General features: G+C 43.1%; 3 protein-coding genes and 5 non-coding genes across 8 annotated transcripts; all 8 read left to right on the forward strand.

The window, feature by feature from the left end:
* Window positions 1-129: 129 nt before the first annotated feature.
* On the forward strand, window positions 130-223 carry trnai-uau (transfer RNA isoleucine (anticodon UAU)). Its single transcript has 2 exons — window positions 130-167; window positions 188-223. It is a non-coding gene; the product is annotated as a tRNA-Ile (tRNA).
* Window positions 224-2,294: 2,071 nt separating this feature from the next.
* Window positions 2,295-2,388, forward strand: trnai-uau (transfer RNA isoleucine (anticodon UAU)). Its single transcript has 2 exons — window positions 2,295-2,332; window positions 2,353-2,388. It is a non-coding gene; the product is annotated as a tRNA-Ile (tRNA).
* A 567-nt stretch (window positions 2,389-2,955) lies between these two features.
* Window positions 2,956-4,396, forward strand: LOC143419867 (NAD(P)H dehydrogenase [quinone] 1-like). The gene is made up of 6 exons (XM_076887611.1): window positions 2,956-3,113; window positions 3,227-3,391; window positions 3,465-3,595; window positions 3,673-3,780; window positions 3,856-3,957; window positions 4,034-4,396. The coding sequence occupies exons 1-6, from the start codon at window positions 3,110-3,112 to the stop codon at window positions 4,331-4,333; spliced, it is 810 nt and encodes a 269-aa protein (XP_076743726.1). The 5' UTR covers window positions 2,956-3,109; the 3' UTR covers window positions 4,334-4,396.
* A 1,274-nt stretch (window positions 4,397-5,670) lies between these two features.
* On the forward strand, window positions 5,671-5,764 carry trnai-uau (transfer RNA isoleucine (anticodon UAU)). The gene is made up of 2 exons: window positions 5,671-5,708; window positions 5,729-5,764. It is a non-coding gene; the product is annotated as a tRNA-Ile (tRNA).
* Window positions 5,765-6,272: 508 nt separating this feature from the next.
* On the forward strand, window positions 6,273-7,730 carry LOC112435244 (NAD(P)H dehydrogenase [quinone] 1-like). The gene is made up of 6 exons (XM_024803503.2): window positions 6,273-6,430; window positions 6,570-6,734; window positions 6,803-6,933; window positions 7,013-7,120; window positions 7,196-7,297; window positions 7,374-7,730. Exons 1-6 carry the CDS (start codon window positions 6,427-6,429, stop codon window positions 7,671-7,673), a joined length of 810 nt encoding a protein of 269 aa, XP_024659271.2. The 5' UTR covers window positions 6,273-6,426; the 3' UTR covers window positions 7,674-7,730.
* Window positions 7,731-13,293: 5,563 nt separating this feature from the next.
* Window positions 13,294-13,387, forward strand: trnai-uau (transfer RNA isoleucine (anticodon UAU)). The gene is made up of 2 exons: window positions 13,294-13,331; window positions 13,352-13,387. It is a non-coding gene; the product is annotated as a tRNA-Ile (tRNA).
* A 597-nt stretch (window positions 13,388-13,984) lies between these two features.
* LOC106675519 (NAD(P)H dehydrogenase [quinone] 1) lies at window positions 13,985-15,390 on the forward strand. The gene is made up of 6 exons (XM_014410315.3): window positions 13,985-14,134; window positions 14,226-14,390; window positions 14,463-14,593; window positions 14,673-14,780; window positions 14,856-14,957; window positions 15,034-15,390. Exons 1-6 carry the CDS (start codon window positions 14,131-14,133, stop codon window positions 15,331-15,333), a joined length of 810 nt encoding a protein of 269 aa, XP_014265801.2. The 5' UTR covers window positions 13,985-14,130; the 3' UTR covers window positions 15,334-15,390.
* A 3,961-nt stretch (window positions 15,391-19,351) lies between these two features.
* Window positions 19,352-19,445, forward strand: trnai-uau (transfer RNA isoleucine (anticodon UAU)). Its single transcript has 2 exons — window positions 19,352-19,389; window positions 19,410-19,445. It is a non-coding gene; the product is annotated as a tRNA-Ile (tRNA).
* The last annotated feature ends 305 nt before the right edge of the window (window positions 19,446-19,750 follow it).

Below are 19,750 nucleotides of genomic sequence, written 5' to 3' on the forward strand. Positions count from 1 at the left end.
AGATTTGTGGCAATATAGTGTAGTGTAAAGCGTTTGTCCTTTGAGTGACTGACTAAGCTGCTTCTGTCCCCGTTTTTTCCAATCGACCAGTTGAATGAAGGGAGAAAGGAATAAAACCTTTGAGCATGTGCTCCAGTGGCGCAATCGGTTAGCGCGCGGTGCTTATATGACAGTATTGGGCTGAGCTATGCCGAGGTTGTGAGTTCAAGCCTCACCTGGAGCATGAACTTTAAGCTAATGCTTAGTTAATGAAAAAGATAAATGCTGAGCTCACTGAAAATGTCAACAGACTTTATAACATTGTTAAAATGAACAACATTCAAAATAAAGATTAAGAAATCCAGACTTATACCTCTCTGTGTTTGTTCTGCTATTGTTTGTTTCTGTTTACTTTAACAGCTAATATTCAGTGGCAACTCTATGGGCTCAAATTGTGGTCATAAATATTTTGTACTTGTAAATCAGGATTTGTATGTGTAAAAAGAATTTGTGTGTGTGTGTGTGTGTGTGTGTGTGTGTGTGTGTGTGTGTGTAAAAAATGTTTGTGTGTGAACTTAGCCAAAAAATACGTGTGAAACTCTGCAAGTTACAAGTATGAATTTTGACCCTACTTTTCTTCCTTTCATCTGATTGGCCAATGTCATGTCAATCACAAATTTAACTATCCAATCAGAGAACAGATGGGTTTGGCTATTGGAGGGGTGCTTTATGGAGCTTCAGGTCCTTGAAGGGAATAAATGCCCTTTTACATGCCCTTTTTCCTTCATCACCATGAAGGAAAACAGTCTGTGGTGGTCTGAGTTTGGTGATTTTTGTGTCACAGGTTTACGTGCTTAATACAGGGACTTCCACAACCTTTTCAACAGCGCTGCGGACCATGGGGGGGAATGACAGTTCTGGAAATGACAGTCTTCACTGGTGGGGATAGTTACAAAGCTTTCTTCGTTACGAATTAGCATGCATGTTTTATTGAACATTTGAAGAGCTAGCAAAAAAAAAAATCAGAAACTCTTGCAGAGCACATAAAGTCTGAGATAGAAACGACAAGGAGCAGGTGCCTCTAGTACAGGTAGAGCTGCTGCAAAAACCCACAGAGCTCAGCAGCCAGTCCAACAAATTCTGGATCCTTGGCTTTTAGTTAGCATTAACAGCACATCCTGCGTCCGATGTGAAAGGACCTTTATGCTGAGCACTGTGACTCACAGCAATGGTCCCGGGTCAGCCCTTACTTTGTGTTAAACTAATCCTAAAGTAATAATGGTATTTCTAACCACTGATATACCACAGATTTATCCTTTCAACCACTGCTGAACGTTACGGGACCTAGCTTCTATCGGACATTTATATAGAGATCCTTCAGCTTCAAACTGTATTACCCTTTAAGGACCTGCAGTTGAAAAAAGCGCCCCTCTGACAGCCAAACCCATGTGTTCTCTGATTGGATAGTTAAATTTGTGATTGACATGACATTGACCAATCAGATGAAAGGAAGAAAAATAGGGTCAAAATTCGTACTTGTAAGTTGAAACTTGAGTGCGAGAGTTTCACAGGCATTTTTTGGCTAAGTCCAAACACAAATCTTTTTTACGCACACACAAATTCTTTTTACACATACAAATCCCAGTTTACAAATACAAAACTGATTTACAAGTACAAAATATTTATGACCACAATTTGAGCCCATACAAATCGTCCTATCTTTGTTAATCTGAGTTAGAAGCATACTTTAATAGCTAAAATTCAGTGGCGAACCATTCTACCTTTGTTAATAAGAGCTAGAAACATACTCTGACGGGTAAAATAAAGTGCCAAACCATGCTACCTTTGTGAATGTTACCTACAAGCATACTTTATCTGGTAAAATGAAGTGACAAACCATCCTGGCTTTATCAATATGAGCTAAAAGCATACTGTGATGGGCAAACATAAGTGGCAAACTGTCATACCTACTTAATTTTGTGCTGGAATTACTCTGTGACAGCAGAAATGTGCATAAACTACTTACGGTAGGACGTTTTGCCAAAGTAGGATGGTTTGTCAGAACACCGGCTAACCTCCACACCACATGCCCGCGGGACCTGCTAGCTGCTCCTTCCGCTCCAGACTGCTATTACAATGAATCTATCGATTAATCCTATATATAGTACATAGACTACAAGCGTGAGATTTGTGGCAATATAGTATAGTGTAAAGTATTCTTTCTATGAATGACTGAGCAAGTGGTTACTGTCCCCTCGTTTTTTCCATTAGACCAGTTGAATGAAGGGAGAAAGGAATAAAATCTTTATGTATGTGTTCCAGTGGCGCAATCGGTTAGCGCGCGGTACTTATATGAAAGTATTGGGCTAAGCTATGCCGAGGTTGTGAGTTCAAGCCTCACCTGGAGCATAAACTTTGAGCTAATACTTATCTGATGAGAACAGATAAATGCTGAGCACACTGAAAATGCCAACAGACTTCATTGCATCTTTAAAAACAAGCAACATTCAAAATAGAGATTAAGAAACTCAGAATTGTACCACTCTTTGTTTGTTCTGCTTCTTTTTTGTTGACCAATGTGAGCTATTAACCATCAAGATATAGTTTTTCCTTCAAAGTCAGATTTTTGGCTGTATGTGTGTGTGTGTGTACCTTTTTTGTCCTCAGACCGCAGGGCGTAAGGCATATCATTGGTTCGCCAAGTTGGGCACCAATCACCATGAGAAAATGTGTGTGAAACTAAGATGATTATGATTATATGAAGTATATATTCATGTTGTGTTTAAACTGGGCTGAAGGTTTAGGTTAATCTCAGGGTTACTTCCACCAGTTTCCATACAAAATGGGAAACCTGAGAGAAATTCTTCTTCTACTTCTTTATACGGTTTATTGGCAGTTGGCAAACAGCAAAATAGAGCATTACCGCCACCAACTGGTCTGAGAGAAAATGCTGCAGTACCAGCTGGCTGACTCTTGAGGTTTATTGCTGATTGACAGCACCTGTGTGAAGTAGTGCTCGAAGTGTGTATAAAAGCAGCAGGTGTATTTTGCTCCAGTATGGGCACCTTTTCTGTTGTTATACCAGTTAGACAGAAAACTCATCATTTACGGTTGTGCACCAGTTTCGAGAATGGGTAAGACTTTTTCTTCCTGGTAATTGCTGCAACTTGTTTGGTCAAAGGAGTGTAAGGTTTCTGTGCTGAATGGAGCTTTATGTTTTGTTTTGTTTTATTCTTTGGCTTTGTAGCCAAGAAAGTGCTGATTGTGTATGCCCATGAGAGCCCTGCCTCCTTCAATGCTGCTGCCAAAGATGCTGCTGTGGCAACCTTGACTGCTCAAGGCTGCACTGTAGAGGTGTCTGACCTGTATGCCATGAAGTTCAAAGCTGCTGCTACTACTGAGGACATCACTGGTATACAAATATTCTGCAGGTATAGGAATGCTTTGATTGCTCTTCAGATGCAAACACTGGATTTTTGTCACAGGTGGAGTGAAGGATGCTGAGAACTTCTCCTACGCAAAGGAGATCAAATTGGCATCAGAGGAGGGCAGACTTGCAGAAGACATCAAAAAAGAGCAGGAGAAACTCAAGGAGGCAGACCTTGTCATCTTTCAGGTAGTGCCTGACTGGAAATGTGTATGGTCGGCTGACAGGTATCCACATCAAAATGACCATTAAACCTGTGTTCCCAGTTCCCCATGTACTGGTCATATGTTCCTGCAATCATGAAGGGGTGGATGGATCGTGTGTTGGGCTTTACCTACGCACAGGAGAAGCGGTACAGTGAGGGGATCTTCAAGGTGAGAGCTCCACCAACATGTCTGTGTTCAGGCTGTGTCCTCTCCCTCTTTGCTCACTCCTTGCTCTCTGTACAGGACAAGAAAGCCATGCTGTCCTTCACCACTGACTGTCCTGAATCTGTGTACAGTGACACTGGCATCAATGGTGACATCAATGTCACACTGTGGCCACTGCAGGTGAGGTCTCACTATAAACAGAGCCAAGCATGAAATGATCTGTCATGTGGTAACAGCTGCTCCTCCCTGTGTGCAGAACGGGATCCTGAACTACTGTGGCTTCCAGGTTTTTGCCCCTCAGATCTTCTGGGATCCTGCTACTGGTTCTCCTGAATCTCGCAGCTCCATGCTGGAGGGCTGGCGCACACGACTGCAAAACCTCTGTGGGGAAGCCAGTGTGTACTTTGCTCCCTTGGACTACTTTGACAAGGAGAAGGGTTTCCTGCTGAAGCCTGAGGTCAAAGAGAAATATGCCAGCAAAGAATCTGGCCTCACAGTGGGGATCCACATGGGCAAGCCACTGCCAGCCAACAGCCAGACCAAGGCCAGGGTCTGATGATGGAGTGGGTCCATGTAATGTCTTAAAATGTGTGCTGCAATAAAGGCTGCTTTATTGGAACTTCAGTTTGAGCAATGAGTTTCAAATGCACCACTTGGTTTCATACAGTTCAGCCATCTAGAAAATGGTACATATACATAACAGGATACACAAAGCTGTCTCTGTAGGCTTTCAAGACTGGTGTCATTATCCAACACTGACCAAATTGCTGCTTGGGGTTTTGTTGCCCGCTAGAAATGTGAGCTGGCAATGGTAACTTGGAACTGCACACAAACTGATGCAATGCATGGTGCATTTGGTTAGCTTCTCTACATTATCCTGCTGAGTAACAGCTTGATCCAGCCAGCTCACTACACCATCTATAACGTGATGGTGTTCTCCGCTTAATGGTTTACTTGGGAACACTTGACTGCTGCTTTCCTGTACTGTCTCTCTATTCCAGCAGCACCACTGCTGGAATTGTGGTGGGAAATGAATTAAATCAGTATCTTTGGCTAATTCTTGGTAAATGGGTAATCATACGCTTTTCCACTACCAAGAACTACAGAAGCCAACCACCTACCAGGATTTGATCATTCATTGTTATGGCTACCAAGGTTCTGCTTGACTTGCATCAATACTGCAATTAAATCTGTCTAAGGTTAGTGTTGAAAACAAGTATTGATATGATGGTCGTTTCTTGCCATGGTAGCGAGCTAATCAACATTTGTGTCGTTCACTTAGCTACTGTTTAAAAAGTTAGAGCCAAGGAAGTGAGAATAGCAATGACATGCGTGCAGTTAGGTCCATTAGTATAGTTAATTGCTGCTAACACGTTATTAGAAAACAGTATAACAGAGAAGCACATTTCATTTACATGAAAAGAAGTACACACAGACTTCAGTTTTCTTTAATCTATTTTAGTTTTGTAAAATAAGAGTTCAGGATACAGTGGTAAAATACTGGGATACAAAGCCTTTATTGTCACATGGTTAAATTCTTTATCCATTAGTTCCATATCTATTAGGTAAAATACACTAAAAACTACAAAAATTAAAGAATAAAAGGGAAATATGAAAAAAGGAAACAGAAATGATCTGAAACAAACGTGTACAGACTGAAAAAACATTTGTAAGATGTATAGAAAAAAAGACTGATTTCCCACATATATTAATGCATGGATCTATCCATGAATCCTATATATAGTACATAGACTACAAGCGTGAGATTTGTGGCAATATAGTATAGTGTAAAGTATTCTTTCTATGAATGACTGAGTGAGCGGTTACTGTCCCCCCTTTTTTCCATTAGACCAGTTGAATGAAGGGAGAAAGGAATAAAATCGTTGTCCATGTGCTCCAGTGGCGCAATCGGTTAGCGCGCGGTACTTATATGACAGTATTGGGCTGAGCTATGCCGAGGTTGTGAGTTCAAGCCTCACCTGGAGCATCAACTTTGAGCTAATACTTATCTGATGAGAACAGATAAATGCTGAGCACACTGAAAATGCCAACAGACTTTATATCATCTTTAAAAATGAACAACATTCAAAATAAAGATTAAGAAACTCTCTGTATGTTTGTTCTGGTATTTTTGTTTCTGTTTATTTTAAATGCGAGCTATTAACCATCGAGATATAGACGTTCTTCCAAAGTTAAAGAATTTTGGCTGTGTGTGTGTGTGTGTGTGCCTTTTATGTTCTTATGTATAGTTTATACCAAAGGCTCTCAAACCGCAGGGCGTAAGGCAAATCATTGTTTTGCCAAGTTGGGCAACAATCACCATGAGAAAATGATGTGTGTGAAACTAAGATGATTATGATTATATGAAGTAAATATTCATGTTGTGTTTAAACTGGGCTGAAGGTTTAAGTTAATCTCAGAGTTACTCCCACCAGTTTCCAGACAAAATGGGAAACCTGAGAGAAAATCCAGCAGTAGCAGCTGGCTGACTCATGAGGCTGATTGCTGATTGACAGCACCTGTGTGAAGTAGTGCTCAAAGTGTGTATAAAAGCAGCAGGTGTGTTTTGCTTGAATATGAGTGGTTTTTCTGTTACTACAGCAGCTAGTCAGAAAACTCATCACTTACTGTTGTGTGCCAGTTTTGAGAATGGGTAAGACTTGTTCTTCCTGGTAATTGCTGAAATCTGTTTGGCCAAAGCTGATAATCTTTGACAAGAAGAGTGAAAGGTTTGTGATATTACTGGAATTTTATCAAAACTTAATTTTTTTTTCTTTTTTTGGGGGGTGTAGCAAAGACAGTGTTGATTGTGTATGCCCATGAAAGCCCTGCCTCTTTCAATGCTGCTGCCAAAGATGCTGCTGTGGCATCTTTGACTGCTCAAGGCTGCACTGTAGAGGTGTCTGACCTGTACGCCATGAAGTTCAAAGCTGCTGCTACTACTGAGGACATCACTGGTATACAAATATTCTGCAGGTATAGCAATGCTTTGTGCTTCAGTTGTAAATATTAGTTTTATTTGCAGGTGGAGTGAAGGATGCTGAGAACTTCTGCTACGCAAAGGAGATCAAATTGGCATCAGAGGAGGGCAGACTTGCAGATGACATCAAAAAAGAGCAGGAGAAACTCAAGGAGGCAGACCTTGTCATCTTTCAGGTACTGCCTGACTGGAAGTGTCTTTGTGGTCAGCTAACGGGTGTCCACATCAAAATGACCATTAAACCTGTGTTCCCAGTTCCCCATGTACTGGTCATCTGTTCCTGCCATCATGAAGGGGTGGATGGATCGTGTGTTGGGCTTTGCCTACGCACCGGAGAAGCGGTACAGTGAGGGGATCTTCAAGGTGAGAGCTCCACCAACGTGTCTGTGTTCAGGCTGTGTCCTCTCCCTCTCTGCTCACTCCTTGCTCTCTGTACAGGACAAGAAAGCCATGCTGTCCTTCACCACTGACTGTCCTGAATCTGTGTGCAGTGACACTGGCATCAATGGAGACATCAATGTCACACTGTGGCCACTGCAGGTGAGGTCTCACTATAAACTGAGCCAAGCATGAAATGATCTGTCATGTGGTAACAGCTGCTCCTCCCTGTGTGCAGAACGGGATCCTGAACTACTGTGGCTTCCAGGTTTTTGCCCCTCAGATCTTCTGGGATCCTGCTACTGGTTCTCCTGAATCTCGCAGCTCCATGCTGGAGGGCTGGCGCACACGACTGCAAAACCTCTGTGGGGAAGCCACTGTGTACTTTGCTCCCTTGGACTACTTTGACAAGGGGAAGGGTTTCCTGCTGAAGCCTGAGGTCAAAGAGAAATATGCCAGCAAAGACTCTGGCCTCACAGTGGGGATCCACATGGGCAAGCCACTGCCAGCCAACAGCCAGACCAAGGCCGGGGTCTGATGATGGAGTGGGTCCATGTAATGTCTTGATCTTAAAATAAAGCCTGCTTTATTCAAACTTTGAGCAATGAGTTATAAATGCACCACTTGGGTTTCATACATGTTATCCCTCTAGAACATGATGTATACTACCACAATGTAATGATTGTTCTAAGTCCGTATAGGATCCAGTCATGTATGGCTTTAAATGTGATGGGGAACTGAGTTTGGGGGGGCTGGTTATCGTTCCACATGCTAATGAAAATCCCTGTTCTAATAGGAACACAGGTGTTTAGGGTTTTTCTTTTTTTGGGGGGGTGACCGTACACCAAGGTTGAAAGCAAGCCTGACACCTGACCGCTGCTTTAGATCAGGTGACTGCAAGCCCTATTGCGCCTAACTGCTTATACTACAGGCTTTTGCTGGGTTTCGCATGAACGCAGCTTTAATATCCCACTTTCAGCAGTATGTGTTCTTTCTGTCCTAGATGCAGTTTACACTTTACCATTGCACTCTTGACATTTTTGTGAGGTAAAAATGTCTATTGCCACTGTGGGATCTTCCACCATTTCCCTCCTCCCACACATGAACTGAAATCAGCTGACTGTGATGCCAGTGCACAGGAAGAGTAAAGCATGTTTAATATTTAAAGATTGTGTTTGTCCTTTTTCTAATATTTGTACTGAAGGCTTTTAAGCATTTCTATTCCCCTGCCACCGGTTGGTCAAGCAAATCCATCATGTGAGAGAACAGATGGGTTTGGCTATTGGAGAGGGTGCTTTATGGAGCTTCAGGTCCTTGAAGGGAATAAATGCCCTTTTACATGCCCCTTTTCCTTCATCACCATGAAGGAAAACAGTCTGTGGTGGTCTGAGTTTGGTGATTTTTGTGTCACAGGTTTACATACAGGGACTTCCACAACCTTTTCAACAGCGCTGCGGACCATGGGGGGGTTCTGGAAATGAGTCTTCACTGGTAGGGATAGTTACAAAGCTTTCTTCGTTATGAATTAGCATACATATTTTTATTGAACATTTGAAGAGCTAGCAAAAAAACCCCAGAAACTCTTGTAGAGTAAAGTCAGAGATAGAAACGACAAGGAGCAGGTGCCATCGCCCATGTCCTACACACCACTCTCATCCACGTGGACAAGAAACAGGGTAACTATGTGCGAATGCTGTTTGTTGATTACAGTTCAGCGTTTAACACAATAGTGCCCTGCAGACTGTTCACACAGCTCAGGGATCTGGGACTTAACAGCCGTCTGTGTGCATGGGTGTTGGACTTCCTCATTGGCAGAACTCAGGTGGTGAGGGTGGGTAGATGCGTCTCTAACAGCATCACCATCAACACAGGAGCACCTCAGGGATGTGTCCTCTCGCCACTGCTCTACTCCCTCTACACTTCAGACTGTGTGGCCACCCACGGCTCCAACACCATTGTGAAGTTTGCTGATGACACAGTGGTGTTGGGTGCCATCTCCAACAACGATGAGGCGGCCTACATGGATGAAGTGAAGAATCTGGCATCACGGTGCCAGGACAACCACCTCCACCTGAACATCGGCAAGACCAAGGAGCTGGTGGTGGACTTCAGAAGGGGTCAGCACAGAGACTACAAGCCCATTATCATCAATGGAGCTCCAGTGGAGAGGGTGCAGTCCTTCAAGTATCTTGGTGTCCACATCTCCTCAGACCTGACATGGTCTGCCCACATTCAGGTCCAGACCAAAAAGGCTAGGTGTTAGGTTTTGTATTGTTGATTGTCATTTATGGTTAGAAATATTTACTCATATATGCTTAGAAGTATATAATCATTTGTAGATTGAAAGATTGTCTCATCCTAGGAGGTCTGTAACAACTCTGTGTAGCATGAAGAGGGGAGTGCGTTCACTCCTCTACAGAGTGTTCTGGCATAGATCACACACCTCCTAGGAGAGGTCGTATCTTCTCTTGCTGATATATGGCATAGCAAACACACGTATATATCTCTTTAAGTATAAGAGCCTTTTGTTCAGATGGACCTGCTGGACTCCTGGCACCAGCTTTGGGGAGGGTCTTCACGGGGTCACATCTTGACCACACACACACACACACACACACACACACACACACACACACACACACACACACACACAAAGGCAAGTTACTCTTTGTGTGTATGTAGACGTCATATGTTAATGAACCTATGCATATTCATGTAACCTCAATAAAAGAGCAGTGTTACGGGGGAACGGACGAGAGCAACTGGGGTCAAGCGAAGGAACGGCGTTTGTCCGGTTCTCTCCCGTGCACGAGAAACATGAAGAACTTTGCCTACTTTGTGTCTTGCTTGTAATTATAATTGAAATTATATGTAATTATATTGTCTTCAACGTTCCAGCGAATAGGTTCAAGCTACAAACCTATCATTAATTGGTCCTTCGATGTCGGATCCCTGGAGTCGGCATTCACCGAGGGGAGAAGAGGCACGCTGAAAGACTGACGTCAGCCAGGAAGTTCCTGTGGATTAACTGTCTGTCTTTTCTCCTCGATGAATGACGATCGGCGGGATTCGAGGCTGATATTACACGCTAAGCAACGCCGAGTAAGTTGAGAGAACTGAAGAAGCTTCTCGGATGAGAGGTGAAACGTCTGGAATTACTCTGTGACAGCAGAAATGTGCATAAACTACTTACGGTAGGACGTTTTGCCAAAGTAGGATGGTTTGTCAGAACACCGGCTAACCTCCACACCACATGCCCGCTGGACCTGCTAGCTGCTCCTTCCGCTCCAGACTGCTGTTACAATGAATCTATCGATTAATCCTATATATAGTACATAGACTACAAGCGTGAGATTTGTGGCAATATAGTATAGTGTAAAGTATTCTTTCTATGAATGACTGAGCGAGTGGTTACTGTCCCCTCGTTTTTCCATTAGACCAGTTGAATGAAGGGAGAAAGGAATAAAATTGTTACTCATGTACTCCAGTGGCGCAATTGGTTAGTGCGCGGTACTTATATGACAGTATTGGGCTGAGCTATGCCGAGGTTGTGAGTTCAAGCCTCACCTAGAGCATAAACTTTGAGCTAATACTTATCTGATGAGAACAGATAAATGCTGAGCACACTGAAAATGCCAACAGACTTTACAGCATCTTTAAAAACAAGCAACATTCAAAATAGAGATTAAGAAACTCAGAATTGTACCTTTGTTTGTTCTGCTTCTTTTTTGTCGACCAATGTGAGCTATTAACCATCAAGATATAGTTTTTCCTTCAAAGTCAGATTTTTGGCTGTATGTGTGTGTGTGTTAATGCATGCTGTGACAACCCTTATTGTATTATAGCACCACTGCCCTACTCAGAGGTGTGGACTCGAGTCACATGACTTGGACTCGAGTCAGACTCGAGTCATTAATTTTATGACTTTAGACTTGACTTGAAAAAATGTTCTAAGACTTGTGACTTGACTTAGACTTTTACACCAATGACCTGGGACTTGAATTGGACTTGGACCAGTTTACTTGAAAAGACTTGATATTTCACCCCAAATATAAAATTTAACATGCATATTATATAGAGATTGAAAATGTGACGTCATTCAGGGGTAGAACCACAAAGGATTCTGGGAACTCGTGGCAAGAGGTACTAGCGCACGCAGGCTTTTAATTGAAATCAGTCACACAGCGATAAAAAGAAACACAAAAAATGGCAAGAAGCTGTTGTATAATTAACTGCAATAGCCGGTCGCATGACAGCCACGGGAAGCCGACGGGTAAAGAGATCGGTTGTTATCGGATTATGTCGTTGAAGAGAAATTGTTCGAGCCATGTTTCCGAAGTAACAAAGAGGCGACGGGTGGCCTGGATTGCAGCCATTCAAAGATCAAATATAACGTCCCAGAACACTCCAGCTCACAGGTTAGTCTGCTCCAAGCATTTACACGAAGGTCAGTCTGCTGTTGTAGTTAATGCGTCATTTTCATAACATAATTGGTGATATAGGTTACAAGCAAGTCTGGCGCTGAACAGAAATGGTCGCGCTATGCTCCTTTGTTTATTGTGCATAAATAGTAAATTGTCCTGACACAATATTGCGTTTCGCTTCTGTTATTATGGTACATTGACAAAAACATATACTTTTATTCACAGGATAAAACAGTTTTTTTTGTATCACTAATTGCCCAGTACGATTACAGCATACAATATGTCTGTGAAGGTTCTCAGTCATCCAGGTCATTGTAGTCAAAGGAGCTTGCAAAGAAAAGCGTCTGGACTTCTTTAAGTTGCTTGAAGACGTTTCACCTCTCATCCGAGAAGCTTCTTCAGTTCTAAGGTCAAATGGTGGAGAGTCCCAGATATAAACCTAGTGGGAGTAACCCCCCACAGAGGGACAAAAGGACCCCCTGATGATCCTCTAATCGCCTGAGCCAAGGTGTGAAACTGGGTGTGGGTCCCAATCAGCCAGAGTTTCGGGTGTGTTCATTGTGAAACCTGGCCCCACCTTATCATGCGAATTCCTGAGGTCAGATGGCTCAGGATGTGAGTGGGCGTTAAGGCGTCTGGGAAGGGATCTCAAAACTGGATTATAGATGGCAGAGAGTTGGTGTCGTAAACCCCCGCCTCTGTTCAAAGATGGTCGCTCACAGTGGACATAGATGGCTTCTTTCACTCCTCTTTCAAACCATCTGTCCTCTCTGTCCAAAATGTGAACATTGGCATCCTCGAAAGAGTGTCCTTTATCCTTAAGATGCAGATGGACTGCTGAGTCTTGTCCTGTGGAGGTGGCTCTTCTGTGTTGTGCCATGCGCTTGTGAAGTGGCTGTTTGGTCTCTCCAATGTAGAGGTCTGGGCATTCCTCGCTGCACTGTACAGCATACACCACATTGTTAAGTTTGTGTTTTGGCGTTTTGTCTTTCGGGTGAACCAGTTTCTGTCTGAGCGTGTTGCTGGGTCTGAAACACACTGGGATGTCATGCTTGGAGAAAACTCTCCTGAGTTTCTCTGATACACCGGCTACATAGGGGATGACAATGTTGTTGCGTCTGTCCTTCTTATCCTCCCTCGCTGGTGTCTGGTCTTCTTTTCTGTGCCTCTTTGCTGACTTTAAGAACGCCCATTTAGGATAGCCGCACGTTTTGAGTGCTTCCTTTACATGTGTGTGTTCCTTCTTTTTTCCTTCAGGCTTAGAGGGAACATGTTCTGCCCGGTGGTGTAGGGTCCTAATTACTCCAAGTTTGTGTTCCAAAGGGTGATGGGAGTCAAAGAGGAGGTACTGGTCCGTGTGTGTGGGCTTCCGGTAAACTTCGATGTTGAGTTTGCCGTTCTCTTCAATGTGCACGGCGCAGTCCAGGAAAGGCAAACAGTGTCCCAGGGAAGACACAAAGGACAACTGACTGGCTCTGAGTTATCCGGCTAACCTCCACACCACATGCCCACTGGACCTGCTAACCGCTCCTCCCTCGCCAGACTGCTGTTACAATACATCTATTGATTAATCCTATATATAGTACATAGACTACGAGCGTGAGATTTGTGGCAATATAGTATAGTGTAAAGCGTTTGTCCTATGAGTTACTGACTAAGCTGTTTCTGTCTCCCTGTTTTTTTCCCTTAGACCAGTTGAATGAAGGGAGAAAGGAATAAACTCTTTGCGCATGTGCTCCAGTGGCGCAATCGGTTAGCGCGCGGTACTTATATGGCAGTATTAGGCTGAGCTATGCTGAGGTTGTGAGTTCAAGCCTCACCTGGAGCATAAACTTTGAGCTAATGAAAGGGATAAATGCTGAGCACACTGAAAATGCCAACAGACTTCATCGCATGTTTAAAAATGAGCAACATTCAAAATAGAGATTAACAAACCCAGAATTATACCTCTCTGTGTTTGTTCTGCTTCTTTTTTGTCGACCAATGCAAGCTATTAACCATCGAGATATAGGTTTTCCTTCAAAGTCAGATTTCTGGAAGTATGTGTGTGTGTGTGTGTGTGTGTGTGTGTGTGTGTGTGTGTGTGTGTGTGTATGTGTGTGTGTGTGTACCTTTTTTGTCCTCAGACCGCAGGGCGTAAGGCAAATCATTGGTTCACCAAGTTGGGCAACAATCACCATGAGAAAATGATGTGTGTGAAACTAAGATGATTATGATTATATGAAGTATATATTCATCTTGTGTTTAAACTGGGCTGAAGGTTTAAGTTAATCTCAGGGTTACTTCCAGCAGTTTCCATACAAAATGGGAAAGCTGAGAGAAATTCTTCTTCTACTTCTTTATACGGTTTATTGGCAGTTGGCAAACAGCAAAATAGAGCATTACCGCCACCAACTGGTCTGAGAGAAAATGCCGCAGTACCAGCTGGCTGACTCTTGAGGTTTATTGCTGATTGACAGCACCTGTGTGAAGTAGTGCTTGAAGTGTGTATAAAAGCAGGGGGCACCTTTTCTGTTGTTATACCAGTTAGACAGAAAACTCATCATTTACTGTTGTGCACCAGTTTTGAGAATGGGTAAGACTTTTTCTTCCTGGTAAAGCTTCTGGAAAGCTTTGTGTGTTGAATGGAACTTTATGTATTGTTTTTTTATTCTTTGGTTTTGCAGCCAAGAAAGTGCTGATTGTGTATGCCCATGAAAGCCCTGCCTCCTTCAATGCTGCTGCCAAAGATGCTGCTGTGGCAGCTCTGACTGCTCAAGGCTGCACTGTAGAGGTGTCTGACCTGTACGCCATGAAGTTCAAAGCTGCTGCTACTACTGAGGACATCACTGGTATACAAATATTCTGCAAGTATAGCAATGCTTTGATTGTACTTCAGGTGTAAACATTAGCTTTATTTGCAGGTGGAGTGAAGGATGCTGAGAACTTCTGCTACGCAAAAGAGATCAAATTGGCATCAGAGGAGGGCAGACTTGCAGAAGACATCAAAAAAGAGCAGGAGAAGCTCAAGGAGGCAGACCTTGTCATCTTTCAGGTAGTATCTGACTGGAATCGTCTTTGTGGTCAGCTAACAGGTGTCAACATCAAAATGACCATTAAACCTGTGTTCCCAGTTCCCCATGTACTGGTCATCTGTTCCTGCAATCATGAAGGGGTGGATGGATCGTGTGTTGGGCTTTGCCTACGCACAGGAGAAGCGGTACAGTGAGGGGATCTTCAAGGTGAGAGCTCCACCAACATGTCTGTGTTCAGGCTGTGTCCTCTCCCTCTCTGCTCACTCCTTGCTCTCTGTACAGGACAAGAAAGCCATGCTGTCCTTCACCACTGACTGTCCTGAATCTGTGTACAGTGACACTGGCATCAATGGTGACATCAATGTCACACTGTGGCCACTGCAGGTGAGGTCTCACTATAAACGGAGCCAAGCATGAAATGATCTGTCATGTGGTAACAGCTGCTCCTCCCTGTGTGCAGAACGGGATCCTGAACTACTGTGGCTTCCAGGTTTTTGCCCCTCAGATCTTCTGGGATCCTGCTACTGGTTCTCCTGAATCTCGCAGCTCCGTGCTGGAGGGCTGGCGCACACGGCTGCAAAACCTCTGTGGGGAAGCCACTGTGTACTTTGCTCCCTTGGACTACTTTGACAAGGAGAAGGGTTTCCTGCTGAAGCCTGAGGTCAAAGAGAAATATGCCAGCAACGAGTCTGGCCTCACAGTGGGGATCCACATGGGCAAGCCACTGCCAGCCAACAGCCAGACCAAGGCCAGGGTCTGATGATGGAGTGGGTCCATGTAATGTCTTGATCTTAAAATAAAGCCTGCTTTATTCAAACTTTGAGCAATGAGTTATAAATGCACCACTTGGGTTTCATACATGTTATCCCTCTAGAACATGATGTATACTACCACAATGTAATGATGGTTCTTAGTCCATATAGGATCCAGTCATGTATGGCTTTAAATGTGATGGGGGGGGCTGGCTATGGTTCCACATGCTCATGCAAATCCCTGTTCTAATAAGAACACACAGGTGTTTGGGGAGGGGGGGGTGACCGTACACCAAGGTTGAAAGCAAGACTGACACCTGACCACTGCTGTAGATCAGGTGACTGCAAGCCCTATTGCGCCTCACTGCCTATACTACAGGCTTTGGCTGGGTTTGGCGTGAAAGCAGCTTTCAATTTCGTTTTTTTGTCCCACAAGGGGAAATTAGTTTAGCAGCAGGAGGATAAAAATAAACAGAACAATACTATGAAATAATAATAGAAAGTTGAAGAACAATTATTTGCCATTAAGGAGACAAGACGCAGTAGGGATAAAAGAGACCTGGAGTCTTTTGGTCCTCCTCGGAGTTACTCTAAAACGGTGGCTAGAAGGCAACAACTTAAATTCACTGTGAAGTGGATGGTTCACACAATAATAGAATGAGCCTTTCTAAGCACATTTCTATTGTAAATGGCCAAAAGTCCATCTTGCCAGCGCCCTGAAATTTTGCTAGCAGTTTTTACCATAAGTCCCAACCGATTCTTATTCTTCACCGTCAGGTTACCAAACCAGGCAGCAATATAAAAAAGACATCACAGATTCGATAAAACTTCTATAAAACAAAGACAACATCTCAGATGAGACATTAAAAGATCCCATTTTCTTTAAAAAGAACAGTCTTTGTTGAACTTTTTTAGTAGTGGCATCAGCATGAGATTCAAAACACAGTTTATGGTCAAGTACCACACCTAGATATTTATAACTCTCAACGATCCCAATATCGGTAGTTTTAATGATAGTGGGTGATGAGCTATAAGAGGACTTCCTAAAATCAATAATCATGTCTTTAGTTTTTGACACATTAAGTGAAAGGAAGGACTCATCACACCAATTCACAAAATCATTTACAACCTGTCCATGGCCTGAGTCATCCTCCACTAGAAGACTGACGATTACTGTGTCGTCAGCAAACTTCAGGATGTGTCTGTTGGGTGGGGTGATCCAGTGGAGGAATAAAGCACATCAGAAAATACATGATTCACCCTAACACATTGTGACCTATTGATCAGAAAGTCTGTCACCCAGCCGACCAGACTAGTGTCAAGCTTGAAATGATTGTAAAGCCTGTCAGCAAGTAAGAAGGGTTGAATTGTATTAAATGCAGATGAAAAGTCAGCAAATAATAATCTTGCATGGGTGTGGGGGGACTCAAGATGCTTATACAAGAGATGCAGGAGTGTGACAACAGCGTCCTCCACACCTCTCCCTGCGCTATAGGTGAACTGGAAGGGGTCAAGATGGTGTTCAACCTGCATTAAAATCTCCTTCTTAATCACACTTTCAGCAGTATGTGTTCTTTCTGTCCTAGATGCAGTTGAGTTTACCATTGCACTCTTGACATTTTTGTGAGGTAAAAATGTCTATTGCCACTGTGGGATCTTCCACCATTTCCCTCCTCCCACACATGAACTGAAATCAGCTGACTGTGATGCCAGTGCACAGGAAGAGTAAAGCATGTTTAATATTTAAAGATTGTGTTTGTCCTTTTTCTAATATTTGTACTGAAGGCTTTTAAGCATTTCTATTCCCCTGCCACCGGTTGGTCAAGCAAATCCATCATGTGAGCGGCTATAGTTTTTTTGTACCAAATTCAACCAAGATTTAGCCAGTCATGTGCTCCTCCACTACCAAGAACTGTAGAAGCCAATCACCTCTTGCTGCAGTGGAAGCACACTAACTGTACTGAAGGCTAAATAACATTTATATGTAGTTCACTTAGCTGCTTTTTAAAAAGTAAGAGCCAAGGATGTCAGAATAGCTCATTTAAATGCGTGAAAGTCAATCAAATAGTACAGTTAACTGCTTCTAAAACATTACTGGGAAATAGTATAACAGAGAAGCAAATTTTACTTGAGGCAAAGCTCATTTATATGAAAAGAAGTCGACACAGACTTACACTTTCGTTCATTTAATTTAGTTTTGCTAAATGGAAGTTCATGGTATAGTGGTAGAATACAGGGATACAAAGACTTTGTTGCCGCATGCTTGAATTCTTTATCAATTAGTTCAATATCTCTTAGTAAACTACACTAAAACCTACGAAAATTAAAGAATAAAAGTGAAATATGAAAAAAGGGTACAGAAATGATCTGAAACAAATGCGCACAGACTGTAACAAAAGCATTTGTAACATAGATGTATAGAAAAAAAATTGATTCCCCACATATATTAATGCATGCTGTGACAACCCTTATTGTATTATAGCACCACTGGGGGGTGGGGGTGTTGCCCTACTATTATTGTAGTTGAGGGAGTCCTCTAGTGGGTAGGGATGGGTATCGTTTAGGTTTTATCTGATACCACTACCAAACCAGTACTTTTGAAATGGTGCTGGTGCTTGAACTGGTCCTTAAAGAATGGAGAACACAAACTTTGTCCAAAAACCTCTCATGTTCTGCTGTTTTTTTGTAAAACGATAACAACGTTAGACTTTTCTGCAGCTATAGGGCGTATATGGTATCACTCTTGGCTGGAAGCAGTGCTTAAACAATGGAGAAAAACACAAACTTTGTCCAAAAACCTTTCATATTTAGCCGTTTTCCACTTTTTCTTTGGTCATTTAGCCTTTTTAGCCAGGGTGAAGGGAGTGTCTGCCATCAAACAAGAAGACAGCCGCATGTAACTACGACGGTGTTTGCTAGCTCACCTTACATGCATTAATGTAATAATGTGGTTAGTCCACTCAACGTAAATTACACACAAACAACATTAAGCTACTCACGCAGAGAAGAACGGCTGCTGCTGCCATCATCATCCGTCATCATTTCTGCTACACTGGCAGGGCTACGGGCCAGGACTCCCCTCTTTGGATTTTTGGGGGATGTTGCTCCGGGTCCGATAGCAGGCACCACACCCGCAGTAGATGTGCACGGTGTGAGGTCTCGCAGCAAGCTATCAAATATGGTGCATTTCTCGGCTTTTAACAAAATGTTATACGTCGCCAGGTGTTTCATCAGATTCGAGGTGTTACCTTCTTTGCACAGTATCAGCTTAAAGCACTTGTTGCAGGCTGCTGAGTTTGCATCTTTTGCTGTGAAGTACAGCCAGACTTTTGACCGCTTCGCCTTGGGCATTTTTAATCTGTAGCTCTGCTCTAAAAGAACGTACGTACCTGGGCCCGCCTACTACGCTTGCAAAGGTAAAATGATTGGCTAGAATCCAAAGTGTATGACATCTCAGGAAAAGCACCGAAAAAAAGCACCGAAATGTGCACTGCTTTTCGGTCTGGTTACTACTGTTTATGTCAGAACCAGTGCCATCATGGCACCGGATACCGGTACCCATCCCTGCTAGTGGGTGTGGGAGTATAGTGGTGGCCGTTACATGCTGATCGCGTTGCTGTTCAGAGAAACCTTACCGTTGTAACTTGGCTGGCGCCGGCGACTACCGATCCCCGCACATGTATGTATGGACAGGGTAGAGCCGTGGGACCTGGCTTGTATGGTCTTATGTTGCTAACGTCAAATAAAGGTCTGTTTAACTGACTGGCTCTGAGTTATCCGGCTAACCTCCACACCACATGCCCGCTGGACCTGCTAGCCGCTCCTCCCTCGCCAGACTGCTGTTACGATGCATCTATCGATGAATCCTATATATAGTACATAGACTACAAGCGTGAGATTTGTGGCAATATAGTATAGTGTAAAGCGTTTGTCCTATGAGTTACTGACTAAGCTGTTTCTGTCCTCCTGCTTTTTCCCTTAGACCAGTTGAATGAAGGGAGAAAGGAATAAAACCTTTGAGCATGTGCTCCAGTGGCGCAATTGGTTAGCGCGCGGTACTTATATGACAGTATTGGGCTGAGCTATGCCGAGGTTGTGAGTTCAAGCCTCACCTGGAGCATAAACTTTGAGCTAATTTTAGCTAATGAAAAAGATAAATGCTGAGCTCACTGAAAATGTCAACAGACTTTATGACATCTTTAAAATGAACAACATTCAAAATAAAGATTAAGAAATCCAGACTTATACCTCTCTGTGTTTGTTCTGCTATTTTTTGTTTCTGTTTATTTTCAATGTGAGCTATTAACCACCTTGATATAGACGTTCTTCCAAAGTCAGAGAATTTTGGCTGTTTGTGTGTGTGTGTACCTTTTCAAGGTTCAAGGTTCAAGGTTCTTTATTTGTCACATGCATAGTTATACAAGT

The sequence above is a fragment of the Maylandia zebra genome, linkage group LG8 (genome assembly GCF_041146795.1).
Source record: "Maylandia zebra isolate NMK-2024a linkage group LG8, Mzebra_GT3a, whole genome shotgun sequence".
In the NCBI taxonomy this organism is placed as follows: Eukaryota; Metazoa; Chordata; class Actinopteri; order Cichliformes; family Cichlidae; genus Maylandia; species Maylandia zebra.

What these genes read in the sequence shown, in the direction of transcription:
- LOC112435244 (XM_024803503.2), top strand. An exon ending in TACTACTGAGGACATCACTG is followed by an intron (nt 6,735 to 6,802) that starts GTATACAAATAT and finishes TTTTATTTGCAG; the next exon opens with GTGGAGTGAAGGATGCTGAG. An exon ending in TCACACTGTGGCCACTGCAG is followed by an intron (nt 7,298 to 7,373) that starts GTGAGGTCTCAC and finishes CCCTGTGTGCAG; the next exon opens with AACGGGATCCTGAACTACTG.
- LOC106675519 (XM_014410315.3), top strand. An exon ending in CAGACCTTGTCATCTTTCAG is followed by an intron (nt 14,594 to 14,672) that starts GTAGTATCTGAC and finishes CTGTGTTCCCAG; the next exon opens with TTCCCCATGTACTGGTCATC. An exon ending in TCACACTGTGGCCACTGCAG is followed by an intron (nt 14,958 to 15,033) that starts GTGAGGTCTCAC and finishes CCCTGTGTGCAG; the next exon opens with AACGGGATCCTGAACTACTG.
- LOC143419867 (XM_076887611.1), top strand. An exon ending in CAGACCTTGTCATCTTTCAG is followed by an intron (nt 3,596 to 3,672) that starts GTAGTGCCTGAC and finishes CTGTGTTCCCAG; the next exon opens with TTCCCCATGTACTGGTCATA. An exon ending in ACAGTGAGGGGATCTTCAAG is followed by an intron (nt 3,781 to 3,855) that starts GTGAGAGCTCCA and finishes CTCTCTGTACAG; the next exon opens with GACAAGAAAGCCATGCTGTC.